A 19,398-nucleotide genomic window follows, 5' to 3' on the forward strand; every position below is an offset into this window, starting at 1 on the left:
CGACGCCTCTTCCCCCCCCCCCCCCCCCCCTCCTCCCTTCTCCATACCACTGCGCACGAGGAAGGAGGCTTGCTGTACGACGGTATACGCCTACTCTAGTGTGTCTCCGCATTTTCTAAATCTGTCTGTTATTTTACCTCTTATGGGCTGAGAAGAACTAGCTTGGCAGTTCGAAGTAAGTAGCTGTGACTAACAGATGTGGGCCAACCAGAGAAACGAATAGATCGCGAAAAAAATATCGTCAGCGAATACGCCCCTGCGTTTCTACTCTAAAACAAAGGACACAATAAACCTTCTAATCGGCCGGTGACGAGCAGGGTACGTCACGGGAAAAAGTTACTGTGCCGGTGAGGATCTGAAAATGATAGCGTTGGCCAAGTTGCACGCAATGTGTGCGTGACGATTGCGGTGCAATCTTCCAAGAAGATTGATGACCGTTTGCGCCAATAGGCTTTGCGCCAAACAGTGCTTGTATAAAGGACGTTATCAGTTTGAAGGAGGCATGAAAAACTTCGTTATTAAGAATCGACGCAGAAACGAAGTTCTATCAAGAAAGGCTGAATTGATAATTGCAGCGTGCGAGGGCCTTATTGTATACAATTCGCCATTTTGCTCACGTTATGACGCACGCATGACGTGTGCAGTAGGAAGGTGTCAGGTTATGTGAGCACACAGTCAGGATACGCATTGTGAATTAAAAGACCAAAAAATTATAGAAAAAAAGCGCGGTCATCTAGACTACTACTGGATATTGGCGCCAAGTATGAAAAACGGTTATGCTCCAGGAGCCGAGCCGCTGCTGCGGTGCATTCCCCGACTCGGACGCCTCGAGTTGCAGTGAGGGCGAGTGAAATATGTGGCGGCGTTGCGGTACCATGACATACTTGCGGTGGGACATTCGGCAGCAGCTACACACGGAGAGGCTGAGCGAGTTTAAAGAGACGCGAGGAGCATTACAGTTGAAGAGCAAGAATGGAAATAGAGTATTCTCAGTGGCTTAATTGGCGCAGATTGGAGGGGAAAGTGGCATTTTCTTCATAAGCGCCGATGGCTTCTCACATTAACTTATTAGCAGGAAATAAATGTTTGAGGACCTCGTCGTAAACAGAAAGGAATCGACAAATTTCCGAAGTAGCCCCAGCACTTACGTAGAGGCGCCCGCGCTGCCGGCATGGTCCATTTTCGAGGACAACGCTCGCAGTCTCAAAGTATTAACTAATGTTAGCTACTGGTCGTGCAGCCCATTTTTTTCGAACAGCCGAGTTATGACCTGCTACCGTCAAGTCGGCAAGTCTGCTTGTTTTAACATCTTATGTAAGCTTGAGTTGTGTAGAGCGCGGAAAGCAGCGCAAAGAGAGAGAGAGAGAGCGTGCGTGCGCGCGCGCGCGTTTTCCACACACACACACACACACACACACACACACACACACACACACACACACACACACACACACACACACACACACACACACACACACACACACACACACACACACACACACACACACACACACACACACACACACACACACACACACACACACACACACACACACACACACACACACACACACACACACACACACACACACACACACACACACACACACACACACACACACACACACACACACACACACACACACACACACACACACACACACACACACACACACACACACACACACACACACACACACACACACACACACACACACACACACACACACACACACACACACACACACACACACACACACACACACACACACACACACGCACGCACGCACGCACGCACGCACGCACACACACACACACACACACAAACACACACACATACATACACACACACACACACACACACGCACGCACACACACACACGCGTAACCGACTAGGTGGACAGCACACCCTGGTCCTTACAATTGATTAAATTTTCATGCGCTCATGCGCGAAAGGCTCCTGCGAAGCGCGAAAGATGTTTGAGAAAGCGAGACAGAGAAGGGGAAGAACAGAATAGCAGGGAGATTAACTAGACGATACCTAGTAGACTAACGTGCACGTGCACAGGGGATAAACGGAGAAAAAATAAAGCGAAGGAAGAGGAAATCTCGGCATAAAGCTAGGGCGACGCCGCTTGCGCGTATCCCATACACTCGAAACAGTAAAATGTAAAGCAATAAAGGAAGATAATTGTCTGGCTGTATTAAAACAGCAATCAACACAAAAAGTCAATTGAAAACATGATATGATTAGAGCTTATCGTCATAACGTGCTCTGGAGTACTTTTGTACTCCAGAGCACGTTATGGAGCTTTTAACAATTGCTTACATTTGCCATCCAGGCAGCATGAATAGCTCTGCTAAATATCCGTTTACAGGGCCACGTCATTTTGACGTCACCGCAAAAAGCCACTTCGACATCTCAAAATTTTGCGTCACTATTCGGAAGCCCGTAACTTTTCTGAGTAACAGTCAGAAAAACAATATGGCGCTGGACAGCGGTCATGCCTATCGAGAATCCCCGGGTTGCTTTTGAATGCTTGCCGAAGTCTTCGAATGCGTCCCCGAGACGATAATAGTGCGGTACACAACTCTACATTAAACACTGAAAACTTTTGCGACCAAGGTGGAACGTTTTAGTCGTTTAATCGATCCGAAAGTGTTGCCGGAACAATCACTGAACATTTCTCTGACCGGATGGGGCCAGATCGGCCTCGTTCTCAGTTTTCATATCGGATTTCTGCTTGTTAATTAATGCGTCTAACATTGCCGTTTCCTAAAAGCACAAAATAATAAGCGCAGAACGAGGAAAGCATAGTGAATGTGTGCAAATTTCTCCTTCTGAAATGGAGTGCCAGATGACCGCTTTCAACGGAGTTATTTAAATCAGGGCCGTCAAATGCAAATTCTCTGACAGCGGCAAAGTAACTGCACACACGGTAATATCTTCTTTGTTGCAATACTAATGGTAAGCAAGTTGCATGCGACTGTTACTCAGTTTTTACAGAAGGCAAGCAGACTAAAGGCGAATAAAAGAAGAAAATGACGGGCATGCCTCTGGCAGGTGTTAGTTGGCAGGTGACATGGCCGAGAACTGATTGGTCGACGGATTGATTGACGTCACGAGACTGCATGCCATGGCCACGTTGGCAGGAGCCGCCTTCTGCTTTGAGCTGAGAGGGTAAGGGGAATCAAACTCTCCGGGACGCTCTGAGTCTAACCTGTACAAGCCACCCCTAAGCTGCGGAGGCAAGCGCGTAATTTGATTAAGGCGGGCTTTATATACATGTCGAAATGTCTTCCACAAAATGTGGTAGGTTAGCAGTGTAGTATATATATATATATATATATATATATATATATATATATATATATATATATATATATATATATATATATATATATATATATATATATATACTTTTTTTTCTTGAACCAACATGTTTGGTTCATGGCCCCTTTTCCCAAGCATTTCACCCCAGAAGAGCCGAGCACCAGGCCGGGGGAAATCTTGTACCCATTGGAAACCGGTGGGTACCCGGCGGTACTGGGGATCGAACCCCGTACCTCCCGAATGCGAGGCGGATGCTCTACCACAAGGCCACCGCTTCGGTCACAACTATTTGGGCCGTGACCCCTTTTCCCAAGCATTTCACCCCAGAAGAGCCGAGCACCAGGCCGGGGGAAAGCTTGTACCCATTTAAAAACCGGTGGGTACCCGGCGGCACCAGGGATCGAACCCGGTACCTCCCGAATGCGAGGCGGATGCTCTACCACAAGGCCACCGCGAGTGGTTTGGGCGCCCGTCTCGGCTGCGGGAGGTGGTCAGTTCGAAACCCGCCGCCGGACACCCACCGGTAAAATTGGGTACAAGCGTCCCCCGGCCCGGCGCCCGGCTCCTTTAGGGGTGTGCGTTTGGAAGAGGCTCTGCTAACCCTGCTGTGCCCCTTCGGGGGCTTAGTTTCGAACAACCATGGCCTGCAAAGGCCGTGCCGAATACGAAAGACCCCGGCTGCGTGTCAAAAGGTAGAGCATCCTTTTGGTCCTATATATATATATATATATATATATATATATATATATATATATATATATATATATATATATATATATATATATATATATATATATATATATATATATATATATATATATATATATATACTGTCAGCTGCTAAAGTTCGCGGGATCTGCACTGCGTGGAGGAGCGAAGGAAAACTGCATCGCTGCGCCACCTGACGTCACGGAGGGCCGTGTCGAGGCCCACGGATGTTACGCGCCAGGCGCCCTTTTGCACATGTCTGTCCTTTGTTCACTATCAGGCATGTCTGGTCGCTCGCTTCCCCGTGACGCACTATTGACCCTCGGAAAAAAACAAATGAGGGGCCGCGTGACCATCGCTCCGCATCTGCTTAGGCTAGTGCGATAAATGACAAGCTCGCAGGAGCCTTTCGCGCCGCAGTGGCATCGTTGCTGAAAAATATGTTATCGTTCAATAGAAGTGTCAATCGAGAATGAAATTAATTTCCATTTCTTTTCAATTGAGCTCAATTGCGTGCTCCACCATTTACGAGTACACAATTTTATCCTCACTAGTGAGAAACCTGACACAAACATATATTGTGAACATGCATGGAAGCTTGGAGTTTCGCTTCACCTATGGGCAGGCTTGTGGAAATGGTGTGGAGTGATATTTATTTATATATTTATTTACTGATATCACCGCATTGCACACGCCTTCTTTTCGCCTTTCAGCTTAAAGATGCTACCGCCGCCGCCCTAACTTTTCGTGTCATCAAGCTTAGCTGCAGAATGAATATGCAACCGAGTTTCCATGGCGGCGTCGGACGGAAAGTGTTAGACATTGTGCTCCCAGGTCCGATTTTGAAGATGACGCTGTGCCAAGAGAGTTGGAAATGCGAAAAAGAAACAGCCAATAAATGACATACCATGCCGGCAGTTCCTTTTGGAAGATGACACTTGTTCATACACCGTTGAGCGCCGCTAAGAAGACGATCGGGAGCTCCCACGTCCTTCGCGGGAGTAGACGCGCAGCGTGGTCACACGGCCCCTAAGCGGCTGTCAAGAGTGTAAAAAGTGCATAGCAGGAATGTGAACCACGTGACATGCCTGGTTGTCAAAAAGAATACACATCCGCAAAGCGCACCTGGTGCGGATGTCCCACCAGCCATCCATAAAGGCTGTTGTGTCGTACCCTCAAAAAGGGTCTTATGTAACCTGCCCCAATATTTTTTCCTCTAGTTTATAAGGCCTAAAAGTTACGAAAGCTCCATTTTCCATGACTTATCTCTTTGGGGATTGAACACAGTGCCCTATCGATACAGGACTTCTGTTTGTTCTGAATGTCTCACTAATGAGCTGACACGAGACGCTATAAATATCCTCCGCTTCGACTCCAAACTTTGCAATGGCAGAAAAGCACAATGCTGACGTTGAAGCAAGGTGCTGACGTAAATGAAGTATATAGTGCACGGGCCTCTCGACTGGCTAGAGGTAGAGCAAAATCACTGCCTCATGCTCACGGAATATAGTAAAAACAGATGTAAAAAAGAAATACTGAAGAAAAGGCGTTCGACGCAGTAGGCCGCATCGTCGAACGACTTCTTCAGCAAGTGATACTTGCCCCATTCTCCCACCACCGACACGTTGTTTTTTCTTCTACTTTGTGTTTAATTATCTTTCCCCTAACAGATTACATTACTAATTTCTGTGATTATCCAAGTAAACATTAAAAAAAATACATAAAGTACCATCCCCAATGCTTTCCTTGGCCTCGCCGACTGTTGGCTTCCTTCCTTCACTGCATTCTTAGCTATTTATATCAGTGACAAAAGAGCAAAAAATGTTCAATTATTTCTAGCACATCTCAGTACCACAATCGTATATCGCAATATCACATCACAATGGCACAAAGAAGACGTTGCAAGACGTTGCAATACAAGTACGAAAAGTTCCGCCGGGACGATCGCACAGGTTGGAAGGAGGTCAAAGATCGGACCACTACTAAGGGCTGCTTTCGATAAAGCATCAGCAGACTCACTGAAATGAAGGCCACTGTGACCAGAAACCCAAAAAGTCCTAATCGATTGGACATGAAGAGGGAGGAGAAATCGCAACCTATTTGAGAAGACTTTCGCGAAAATCGTAATCACTACTCAAAAGCTTGATATAGGCCTGTAGCCGACTTCAGATCGGAGTTTCTCCTTGTCGTCAGTGTTTGGTGTGTACACATTATGACTTTCTGAAAAGGACTGTGGTAGGAACCTCAGATCAATACCAGTCTAAAAAATTTGGAGTAAGAGAGGGGATAAAACAGATCAAGAGGTTCCAGTGTTTTGGAAAGCAGCAAACAATCAACTGCGTCTTCCAGTACAACTAAGCTTAAAGTGGAGCTTATCGCACTGCACTCGTCCTCGCAAAGCGGTTTAATCATAGACACAAGACGCACAACATGAAATTCATCAGCAGTGCTTGCAGTGGCACAAAAACGACAGGTGTAATGATTGGCAGACTCGGTTACTATTTTATCTGAATTAGCTAGCAACACATCGCCCCAATGAAATTCAGAGACTCGTTTTGTAGCCGCGTGGCGACGTTCATCAAGCAATGTCTGTCTAAATTGCCATCTGGTTTAGCAGTTGGCAGAGAAAGAAGCTCGCGCAGTTGAGTACTACAAGCGCTAATTTTTTTTCCACTATACCCCTGCATTCATTTTCTTTTTAGACAAATATACATAAAAAAACTTTCTCTGCAGCCCAATTCTCGACCGATCCCTCAGTGTGGGTATGTGCTATAAGTTATTTGGTAAACAACAACTACTACAGCAGCAGCAGCAGCAGCAGCAGCAGCAGCAGCAGCAGCAGCAGCAGCAGCAGCAGCAGCAGCAGCAGCAGCAGCAGCAGCAGCAGCAGCAGCAGCAGCAGCAGCAGCAGCAGCAGCAGCAGCAGCAGCAGCAGCGGCAGCGGCAGCGGCAGCGGCAGCGGCGGCGGCAGCGGCGGCGGCAGCGGCGGCGGCAGCGGCGGCAGCAGCAGCGGCAGCAGCAGCGGCAGCAGCAGCGGCGGCGGCGGCGGCGGCGGCGGCGGCGGCGGCGGCGGCGGCGGCGCGCAGCAGCAGCAGCAGCAGCAGCAGCAGCAGCAGCAGCAGCAGCAGCAGCAGCAGCAGCAGCAGCAGCAGCAGCAGCAGCAGCAGCAGCAGCAGCAGCAGCAGCAGCAGCAGCAGCAGCAGCAGCAGCAGCAGCAGCAGCAGCAGCAGCAGCAGCAGCAGCAGCAGCAGCAGCAGCAGCAGCAGCAGCAGCAGCAGCAGCAGCAGCAGCAGCAGCAGCAGCAGCAGCAGCAGCAGCAGCAACAACAACAACAACAACAACAACAACAACAACAACAACAACAACAACAACAACAACAGATGACCGCAGGGTCCCAGTTGAACTCCCTTTATTTGGATATTTGTGACATATTTGGTGGTACGCTTGCTGTGTAACGGCTCAATACTTTGTCCAGCACTCCCCCCTTCGACCCGGACTCTATCTCTACGCTTGTTGAGACACAAATCCACCATGTTAGCCGAAGGAACCTCGGCCTACCACCCAAACAAGGACCTTTGTAGTCGATTTCAGCTGAGGCCTGCTTTCCGAGAAGGCATGCAAGGTGTGGTGCTGCAGCAAACCGAGTCCACCGTTGCAGCTGCCCCTCAACACCGTGCGCAAGGTACTGTTCATTGCACCCTGCACACTCCGCCATTACCGAAGTCATTCCATGATAAACCGGAGGAAGACGTCGAAGACTATCTCTCCCAGTTCGAGCGAGTCTCCGCTCTTAATCATTATGATAACACTGTGAAGCTCAGAGACGTCTTTTTCAGCCTGGAAGACGGTACTCGTACGTGGTACAAGAACCACGAGGCCCTTTTACCTCCTGGTGAGTTTCGTCGTCGCATTCTTGAAGGCTACATTAGTGCAGACTGCCGAGAACGAGCTGAGCGGGCACTCCTGTCTCGTTTCCAGATGCCCAATGAGACTGTAACAATAAATGTTGAAGACATGACGCTACTGTTCCGCCGTGCTGATCCCGCCATGTCGGAGGGCAAGAAACGGCGCCACTTACTGTGCGGCGTAAAAGAGCAGCTGTTTGCTGCCCTTGTGCGCAGTCCTCCATCTAGAGCCCCCAAATTTCTGTCAGAAGCAGAAACATCGACAATGGAGAAGGTTCTTCAGCAGCGAGCCAACGCTTACAAACGACCTTATTTCGCTGCATCGATCTTTACGGAGTCGATTCCTGCTTATGGAGGAAAGAGTGAATCGTTCAGCGAACTCATTCCCTCTGTGGTGCGAGACGAACTGCAAAAAACGTTGCGGTGTGCCTAAAACGTAGGTCGCTTTTATTGCCGATATCGTTCGGGACGAGGTACATCAAGCCGTCAGGCCTCAGTCACTGGATGATGACCTACAGTCTTACATAGCAGAGTGCAGGGCCACAGCATATGCGGATGCGGATGTTTTGGGATTTTATGTCCCACCATCAGCGCCATTTCTATCTGGACGTCAGGCTTCAACGCCTCCTATCCACTGCACCAGCTCCGGCGCCAAGTTCGCCTCTGTCTCATGATCCTCAGCCATGCGTGCAGCCACAGCCCAATACACTTCGAGTCAACGAGTGCCTCGGCTCATATCAGACATCTGGCGTACTTCCGATCGAAGACCCCTCTATTTTCACTGCGGCGAGCCCGACTATCTCTTTCGACAGTTTCCCTTTTGTGAACTGGGCTTGCAGGGTTCTCCCCACAACGCGCGACAACCACCTAGGAACCACCACCTGTTCAGTATGTTATTGAACAGCGTATGCTTTCATCTCAGCTGCAGCTCTCACGATATCCTTCTCACCGCCCCTCCACATCGTCCCAGACTTTATCATGTGGGGCACATGGACGATCCCCTAGATCCCGCTGGGAAAGACGGTGACCTCCGGGGGCAGGGTCGCTTGCGAACGTCCACGCGATGGGACTGCGCTCGCCGAGGGAAATCATCCACTTTTGTTAACGCATGGTATGTGTGCAGTGCGAGCCTCAACCATCTTCGTCAAGGACAATGAGAGGTCCTGGTCACTAATTTTAAGAATCAACACCTACATTTCTTTTTGTGCTACGGCGACAGCCTTCGCCAACCCATTCGAAGAACTTTCAGCCTGCTCTGCACCTGAAACCATGAGCCTTCAGCCCGGCTCCCTCAAATGCATCGATTAGTTCGGAATTCTCCACAGATCAGTATAGTGATTTAAGGGCTCTGCTGGAAAACCATGCAGCGTACTTTGAATCTTCATCAAAGATGCGTCAAACGACCGTTACTAAACACCGTATTATAACACACGACGGTGCACGACCCATTCGGCACCAACCTTACCGCATCTCCCCCAAGGAACGCAAGGCAATCCAAACAGAAGTCAAAGAATATGCTTACGGATGGTGTCGTCCAACCATGTCACACCCCATGGCCGCCGCCTGCCGTTCTAGTGAAGAAAAAAGACGGAACTCTGCAGTTTTGTGTTGATTACCGCAAGTTGAATAGCGTCACAAAAAAGATGTGTCTACCTGCTGTCTGGTATCGGTGACTCCATCGACAGACTTCGTCGGCCTCAGTATTTCTCATCCGTTCACTTGAAAAGCGGGTACTAGCAGATAGAAGTTGACGAACGGGACCGTGAGAAGACGGCATTTGTTACCCCCGATGGCCTTTACGAGTTTAAAGTACTGCCTTTTGGCTTATGATTAGCATCGGTGACTTTTCAGCGGATGATGGACTCGGTCCTCGCCAGCCTTAAATGGCATATTTATCGAGTTTACTTGGACGACGTCATCGTCTTTTCCGAAACGTTTGAACTTTTTGAACAAGTGCGAGGAGTGCATGATGCTCGATTGGCTAGTTTGACACTCACGTCTGAGAAATGTCACTTCGGTTACACTGAGCTGAAGCTCCTAGGCCATATGGTTGGTGTAGACGGCGTCAAGACCGATCCAGATAACTCCCTGTTCTCACGAACAAGAAAAGTGGAAAACGTTTTTGGGTTTCTTCGCCTATACTACCGCCGCTTCGTACCTGACTTCAAGATTTCCGATTAGCTCACACGTCTGGAACGTGAAGATGCACAGTTTGCCTCTTCCACCGAGAAACAAAAAAACTTTCTACGAGTTATGCAGACAGCTGCAAACACCTCCTGTACTTGCGCAATTTGACGAGGCAGCTGACACCGAGGTACACACTGACGCATTGCCGGCGGCCCTGGACACTGTGCTGTACTTGTCCAACATCAGGCTGGTATCGAAAGGGTGATAGCATGCTCGAGCTGCAGTCTTTAATTTTAGTGATGAGCGGAATTATTCTACAAGCGTCTCCTTCCGTCCCTTCGAAGAACACACGTTCTTGTTATTCCAAAAACAGACAACATCGTTAAGCAATTGTCGGTAACTTCGTATATCGCCCAATCAGCCTGACGAATGGGGAATATAAAACCTTCCCCAGGGTATTACCGAAAAGACTACAAGGAGTCACAAAGCAATTTGTTGGGCCGCATCAGACGTACGGGATTAAATGACGAACCATTTTTACAAGTTCATGTGGCCAGAAGCGTCCTATATTATTACGATGTATGGAGAGAGCGCATCGCCATCATTCGGCTAGATTTAGCTAAATTTATAAATCTGATTCAGCTAGATTTCTTCTTATCTGCCGAACTTTGCTGTTTCGCACTTTTTATATTTTTCTCGGGTGTAGAAGTTGCGGTCATAATTCACCAATCACCCTTTAAACATGTTGAATGTTTTTTTCAGACTATCATGAGGTGTCACTATCTGCCCTCTTCTCAATAATGCATCGCATTCTTTCAGGCAAATCTTAAAGTATCAGTTTACTAGTGCTAAGTGTTTTGTCATCGTTTCCGAAGACATGCGATTTTTGCTACATAGAGATATCCGGCGAAATAATGCTTGCCATATTCGATGTTTTAGCTTTCCATGCTGCCAGAGGAGTAGCGACGTCAACGAATACACTTCCGACTAAGCATTTTGCATATGTAAACACTCGAGAGAACTTCGCCCGATATGCAGCTATCTGTGCATATTTCGACGCGCAGCGATGTGTTTCATTCATGCTCGAGCATATTTTCTTCGTCGCTGACGTTCAAAATCACGTCCATATTAATGAGACAAAAATACATGGCCCGCCTTTTGAACTGTGTGCATTTCTTCTGTGCCTATAGTGCAGACAGCGAGCATTCATATTAAGAAGGCGTGTATACATCGAAAACGTTTGGTCCCCAGAAAAATGTTCCATAATTCAAGTAGTTCGCATTAGCAGGACTCATTTTAATAAGGCACGATTGTAATGCATTTTTACTTCCCCATTGCCGATTCAACACCTTCGTAAAAGATTCCCACATCCTGGTCATAATGACTACATGGCACATAGGCCTTTACAACATTCAGTTGATACCACTCATTAAGCTTAATTACGATGCCTGCCACCCACTCATTAATGCTATATAATTCATGAATGTTACCAGCTATAGGCTTAACGACAAGAAATCCTGCTCCCATAGTTCCCAACAGTCCTGTACACCTCAATAACAATACATTCCCGCCTTTTAATACAATATATGCCTCCTCATTTGGCCTCCTAACCAGACTAAGTCCTTCGATAACCCATTTCACAACCGCTATTTCCTCGAAAAGGACTGCTAAACTAGCATCCATCCATCCATCCATCCATCCATCCATCCATCCATCCATCCATCCATCCATCCATCCATCCATCCATCCATCCATCCATCCATCCATCCATCCATCCATCCATCCATCCATCCATCCATCCGTCCGTCCGTCCGTCCGTCCGTCCGTCCGTCCGTCCGTCCGTCCGTCCGTCCGTCCGTCCGTCCGTCCGTCCGTCCGTCCGACCGACCGACCGACCGACCGACCGACCGACCGACCGACCGACCGACCGACCGACCGACCGACCGACCGACCGACCGACCAATCGCCTCTATTTTTTCGCAGGTTGTCCGTCTGGCGACGGGGATTTTAATCTCACTCAAACTTCGTGTGCCTAATTTTCTCGATGTTTCTCATTCTGTAGGAAAATGGACAAACGAGTGGACAATTTTTGAACGTGAAGTTAGGAAAAAGTAGCCGTTACATGCAGCCTTAAAAGCTGGTATTTCATGGCAGTGCCGGTTACAAGCTATGGAAGGTGAGTGGTGTACATTTAAGTTCCCATTTTTTTGTTGTAGAAAAGCATCTGCGGAACATTCATTTCGTAAGGAACTAAGTACCGACTTGAGCGTAATGATCAATTTGCGATGAGAGGTATGACGGAGCAGTTAAAAGGTGAGTGTGTTACCTGCAATTGTAATAAATGATTTTGTGAAGTCAGCAAACATTAGAGCCATCCCTGAAAAAAATGTGTCCCTTTGGGAAACGCGATGGACGTTGCTTCAATGGCATATATGCTGTGAAACGACTTCAGAGGTGCAAAATCTCTCTAAATATTTAGTTCTGAGGAAAAAACAGGATAAAAAACATTTTTTTTCTAGTATATATTGAAAATATTGGGATGACATAATACGAACAATACTGCGAACAAGACTATGCAGATAACTCATATCCAGATACGCCGGAAGTTTGACCACCGGAGGGTTAGCTGCTGTCTCTCTGTAGAAAACGGTGCTTTATAGTCATCACTTCTGGTTACAGTATCTCCAGAATCTAATCCACTGAGGTTGCCAGATGCAGAGATATGCCGTAGCGAACTAAAAAAATTTGGGGATGTCACAAAATAAGTCCTACATTTCAGAAACGTCCGCTGAGCAGCACCAGATTGCTTAGATTGTGCTTGATGAGGCGGTTACAGAAATAATAGTGGGACAGCTTGGTTGCTAAGAGCCGATGCTCGGGTGTGCGCCTTCGAGCTGTCTTCAGCTGGACTCGCTAATCAGGCAAAACTGTCTGTGATTGGACATGGCAGGATGACGAGGTAGTTGCAGCAGAGCAGAAAAACCTTTGAAAGAATAACTCTTATATGATGTCTGCTCTCTCTCTCTCTCTCTCTCTCTCTCTCTCACACACACACACACACACACACACACACACACACACACACACACACACACACACACACACACACACACACACACACACACACACACACACACACACACACACACACACACACACACACACACACACACACACACACACACACACACACACACACACACACACACACACACACACACACACACACACACACACACACACACACACACACACACACACACACACACACACACACACACACACACACACACACACACACACACACACACACACAAGCACGCACGCACACACACACACACACACACACACACACACGCACGCACACACACACACACACACACACACACACACACACACACACACACACACACACACACACACACACACACACACACACACACACACACACACACACACACACACACACACACACACACACACACACACACACACACACACACACACACACACACACACACACACACACACACACACACACACACACACACACACACACACACACACACACACACACACACACACACACACACACACACACACACACACACACACACACACACACACACACACACACACACACACACACACACACACACACACACACACACACACACACACACACACACACACACACACACACACACACACACACACACACACACACACACACACACACACACACACACACACACACACACACACACACACACACACACACACACACACACACACACACACACACACACACACACACACACACACACACACACACACACACACACACACACACACACACACACACACACACACACACACACACACACACACACACACACACACACACACACACACACACACACACACACACACACACACACACACACACACACACACACACACACACACACACACACACACACACACACACACACACACACACACACACACAGACGAATGGGCGAAAGCGCAACCGGCAGCCACAGAGACTAGTCAAACCGTGAAAAGGAGGCGCAGCAATGGAGCGAAATGGCTTAAAAGAGGAGGCGAACGGGAGAGCGGAGGAGAAGAATCGCAGGCAGCGGACGAGACGGGCGAACGAAATACGAGCGTAGCAGAAGATTGTGGTTGCGCCACGATCTGAGAGCTCGGGGTCTAGCCGGCGTTAAAGTTCGGTCCCTCTCATCTCGCCTCCACGCCTTGCAGCTCATCCCACTGCCAGCTGAACGAAGACAGCAGCGGCAGCATTCAGCATTGCACCACCTGGCCATGACGAAAGCCTAGCCCTTCTCCGGAGCCCGTTTAACTGCCCCGCCGGGGTGGCGCAGTGGTTACGGCGTTCAACTACTGTTCGCTAGAATGCGGGATCGAATCTCCGGCCTTGGCGGCCACCTTCTCAATGGTGGCGAAAAGCAAGGCCTCTGTGTACTGTGCGATGCCAGCGCACGTTAAAGAACCCCAGGAGGTCGACATTTCCGGAGTCCTCCACTACGGCGTCTCTCGTAGCCTGAGTCGCTTTGGGACGTTAAACCCCACAGATCAAATCAAACCTAACGTTTAGCTAAATGAGACGCACTGTTTTGCGCTTTTTAAGTTGTTCGGACATAACTGGCCATCACATTTGGATCGTTTTTCGAAACATTTGCTTATGACGCCCTGTAAACTGTGTGCATTTCACGCCTCTTTCCTACTTTTTAAAAACAAAACGGAAAAAGAGTTTTTTTTTTTTTCCTTAGGTCCCCCACCTCAACATATCTGAGAGACGTTTTCTTTTCGAATTATGTTTTAAACGACGCATACAGGATGGTTCTTTATTTCTAGATTATACTGCATTAATATTCTTAGTGGCGTACGCGTACGAAGCAACACTTTCGAATTCACGCGTGTTTCAAAGATAAGTACCGACGCCATGGTCTATCGGTATGGGCATCCGCATGGCTTGCCGTTGCATGACCGAATGGTAGCGGCGGCCATGGCTCTAGGTGCTGGGTTCGATTCTCAGTTAGCTCCCCGGGTGATACAGTGGGCACACGAAGCGATATTCACACGGGCGCTGGAATTCCTCGCCGGTTTCTCGCCGCAGGCCACCGCTTCCGGGCAGCGTCGGCGTTTGCTGGGATCAGCAACACGCCTCCGGTCAGGGGTAGATCTCAGCCGGCCGACACAAACACTCCCCGACTCCCCGATAGACAGGGAAAAAAAATAAAAAAAACGCGCGACAGACTCCGAGCAAGTACGAATTACCCTACCCTGATCTTTTCTATTCGATCTTTCTTATACCCTGAAATTGCTGTCCTCATTGTTTTCCTGACTGGCAAAAAAATGTTAGTGGGTCAGAAACGGCTGTCTTGTGTACTTCTTCGTTCATGTCATGCTTCCCGTGTGAATGTGTGAGTTCCGAAGCACGGGCGAGTTTGCCCGGCCCGTTACGTCGTGCACCTCCTTTCCACATCCATCCTCGCCAGAATCCCCTTTGTGAGTACCGCTTTTACCCCCAACCCCACGTCCCCAATGGTGCTAGGTTTGTCTGGGCAGAATTTCTTGACAAATTTCTCCTTGACTTCACCATGAGTAAAATAAAATACCTTGTGTCAGGGCAATATATAGGGCCGAAGTTGACTTTGCAGCATAAAAAAATCATCATTGTTACTCGTTCCAAAGACGTCGCGTTCCTAAACTGAAGCACCACTATCGCTATCACTGTTTCGGTCTGGAAAATTCAGGGCTTTGTTTTATCGTAAGCGTGTGAAGAGGAGCAGGTCCCATTCGCATCTGTGATGCCGCCTTTCCGAATCGTATCTTCCTAAGAGGACGACGTCATACGCGCTGCCACTTGAGGCGAGTTCACGTGCTAGCCACATAGATATCGAGCGCTTTCGCCGGCCCGCCGCGGACACGTTGCCGGGCGGCCAAAAGATACCGGAAACACCCGATAGCTCTAAGGGGGCAGCCTAACGGAGGCAGAAGCGTGCGTGCCCGCCGTATTTGTTTGAAGTTTTCTTGCGACCAGCTCGCGCGTTATCGCGAGTGCCGGGTAATTTGTGTTCTTTGCGTTTTATTTCAAGCGCGCAGAAAGAGAACGTATTCTAGCTGAGTCGACCTCCAATCCTAGTGTAGTAAGCCTACGCCTCGAGGATGAAGCCTACCTTGCTGACGCTGTGTGTGCTGCTCGGCGGCGCGCAGGCTTGGTTCGGCTCTCCGATGCGTAGAGTCTATAACGGGTGAGTTGGACCTTCGAGCAATCTCAAACAAACAACTATGTCATTGAGACCATTTGAAATGGGACGGAAATAGTTTTCTGTTATTCAAGCAAGATAGATATTTTTTACTTGACGATGTTTTGTGAGAGTAGTCTGAAATAGCACTAATAGACACTCCTTCGGACGAACAGAATGGTTTTCGCGGGTTGTAATAGAAAGTTGGTTTCATTTGCCAACTATACATTAATAGTTTCCCGAACCACTCACTAGAATGTGGCAACGGCAGGCTCAGAAAGTTTACTGATAAGTTTTTAACAGCGAGACAGGTTGAGCGCTAATTCCTGCGACGTCGGGGTAAAACCAGGCCACGATGATTGGCCATTGCCCTTCGATGCCCCATGAGGACGGTTACGCTGGTAGGCACAAGAGCAGCGATGTCAGGAGTGATGGGCTGAATGCATAGTGAAGCCACGCTCACTGATGAGAGTAATAATGAGCACGCAAGATCACATTTCCTGTAACATACAGCCGCCATTGAATCTCGCGTTATACAGTGGTAACATTCTTGCGCGCATTTTTGTTTTGTGCCAGAGAAGCATTGTTAGCTCCGAGGCGTACCATAGCGTTAAATATAATTCCCTCCTAGCCAGTGAGAGAGCTCTCATGATCACCCACGAAATCGTCACTTTTCGTACAAACATCACCGAACGTCTGACACCCAATATTCAGCTCAGTTTTGGCAGAGAATCAATTCCCATAGTCCCAAAGATTCGCATACTAGGCATATTTCTCACGACCCACTGATACAATTCAAACAATCCAAAAACACACGCAATAGACAATCAGGCTCATCAAACGTGTGGTACACCGAAAAACGGGCCTACGAGAATCAAACACGCTTCGACTTACACAGGCTTACATCACCAGCAGAATCCCATACGCCCTACCTCACACTTCTAGCGAAAGACAGGGAACGCTTAGACGGCCTCATTAGGAGCAGCACCCGCCCCACTGTACACCTTCCCTCGAGCGTTTCCACAGAGCGCCTCCTTCGATTAGGAATGCATAACGTATTTGGAAAACTCTGTGAAGCAAGCAAAGCGGCACAACTAATCAGGCACACACGCACCATTGCGGGACGAGCTCTTCTGCAGTTCCTTCACCTATCACTAGCCGGTGAAATACCCGGCACTGACCCAATCCTCCCTCCGACACGAGCGCCACTCCACATACCCCCCCCCCCCCCCCCCTTTTTTTTTTAAAACACGTGCATCCAGAACGCGATCAAAAACGCAGGGAGGCCTGGGCCCTGGCAGTGACGGCCGTCCTATCACGGCAGGAAATATTTATACCTCATCAATAATCATAGTTGAGGAGGCGGCTATCGCTTTGGCCATCTCCTCCATCCTAAATTTTAGCTCTGGACTCGTCTCTCGGCAAGCCAGCATCATACTCAGGCGCTTGATCCCAATCGGAAACCTAACGCTGACCGGGGCGCCAGCCCATGCTGCCCTATCGGGAAAAGAGAGGCACATGTCTTCGCCCGACATATTACCCTCGGGCGAGCGACGCCCCCTCCTCCGATAGAGAGTGCCTGATAAACTTCAGATACATTCTTCAACGCTATCGCTGCAATGCACAGATATACACACCTGCTCACCCATCGCTATTCAACACGCTGTCAACGCTCTGGCGCAGGCTTCAAACTCGTACACTCCCGTACTGGATAATCATGCTCGGACGTTTCCCAACCTTTTCCCAGCCTCCTGCCGACTATACGACAAACGAGCCGATTTCCTACGTGTATTACTTACCTGTTCCACTTACCCACATACTCCCCCCCCCCCCCCCCCTCGCCCCACCTCCATGGAGGTGGCACTCACTTAGTGGGAACAGCTGATTAAAGCTCATCAGTACAAGATCAGCGACTCACCGTCATCAGTGCCACTAACAGGCTGGCCCTCTAGTGGCGGGCGCACCATTTGTAAGCGAAGACCCGTTGCGTGGGCCCCTCACATGCCCCCCCCCCCCCCCCCCCCCTTCTCGATTCAAACGCAGGGCGCCTACAATGCAAATGATTTCATGGTCACAGTTCTGAAGCGAGTGACTACCTACCTCAGCACACGCACTTTGGTATCCGCACTCGGAGAAAACGGTCAACATGCAACTCTTTCCTTGAGAAATAAATCGACGCAAGACTACACTCGTATCTCATTTTTTTTTGCCAATTTTAGCTAACAAAACTTTCGTTTCAAACAAAAACATGAATTCGTTAGTCGAAATGCGGTATTAAATTGACACAGGCCAATTTGAATTCCTTCTTGGTGTTCCTTGAAACGGGATGCATTGCGGGCTATAAAGATACTTTCAGCGGCTAGTAGCGCTTGCGGCACTGAAAGTCATATTAAAGGTGACCTGTACGAACTGTAGGAAGATGTTATAATTAAATTTTACTAGTTCTCTTCTTACTCACTCTATTCTGGCGCCTTATTATAATGAGGATTTGTGGCATGGCGAAAGTAGTCGACACGAGAAACTTGTTTTCAGGAACCAAAGATTGTTTGCGATGCTGAGTGGCGGGGAATTTTGCCCCTCTATACATGCCAAGTCGAAATTGCTGGGCTCACAATTATGCACATAAATACGTAATTGGGCGGCGCACATGACACGTGACCTTCTCTACCAAGCCACAAATTTACTTTCCAGCGTACGTAGCCGCAGCCGGACGGTCTAACTGCATTAGTTGAGTAGGCTTTAGCGCACGAAAGAATCCAGTGTGGAAAAAGAATGTGAAAGCTTGAAGCCCATGCTTAAGCGCACTCCACTTTCATCTCACAACGTTTTTTTTTCACAGCGTTAGCAGGAGGTACTCAAGGCTGCGACACCGAAACGACTCCGCGTGCGAGAAGTGATCGAAGAGCGCATTATGAAAGAGCGTGTCCAATTTCAAAAGCGTGGCGCGCAGTTTGATATATCGAATGACCGATGAAATCGTGCTTCGATATATTTCACGAATTTCCTGTAAATTTATAAAGAATTTTCGAGGAGAAAATCAGCGTGTTCG

At 48.5% G+C, this 19,398-nt stretch overlaps 1 protein-coding gene across 1 annotated transcript in view; it reads left to right on the forward strand.

The window, feature by feature from the left end:
• Nucleotides 1-16,054: 16,054 nt before the first annotated feature.
• The window catches only part of LOC146199240 (putative serine carboxypeptidase CPVL), a 10,677-nt gene continuing 7,333 nt past the window's right edge, over nt 16,055-19,398 (forward strand). The window contains exon 1 of the mRNA XM_084594726.1: nt 16,055-16,355. Coding sequence (XP_084450852.1) covers nt 16,270-16,355 — 86 coding nt within the window. The 5' untranslated portion in view covers nt 16,055-16,269. The remainder of the gene's footprint in view (nt 16,356-19,398) is intronic.

Source organism: Amblyomma maculatum, chromosome 2 (genome assembly GCF_055883805.1).
Source record: "Amblyomma maculatum isolate TAMU_Amacu chromosome 2, ASM5588380v1, whole genome shotgun sequence".
NCBI classification, from domain to species: Eukaryota; Metazoa; Arthropoda; class Arachnida; order Ixodida; family Ixodidae; genus Amblyomma; species Amblyomma maculatum.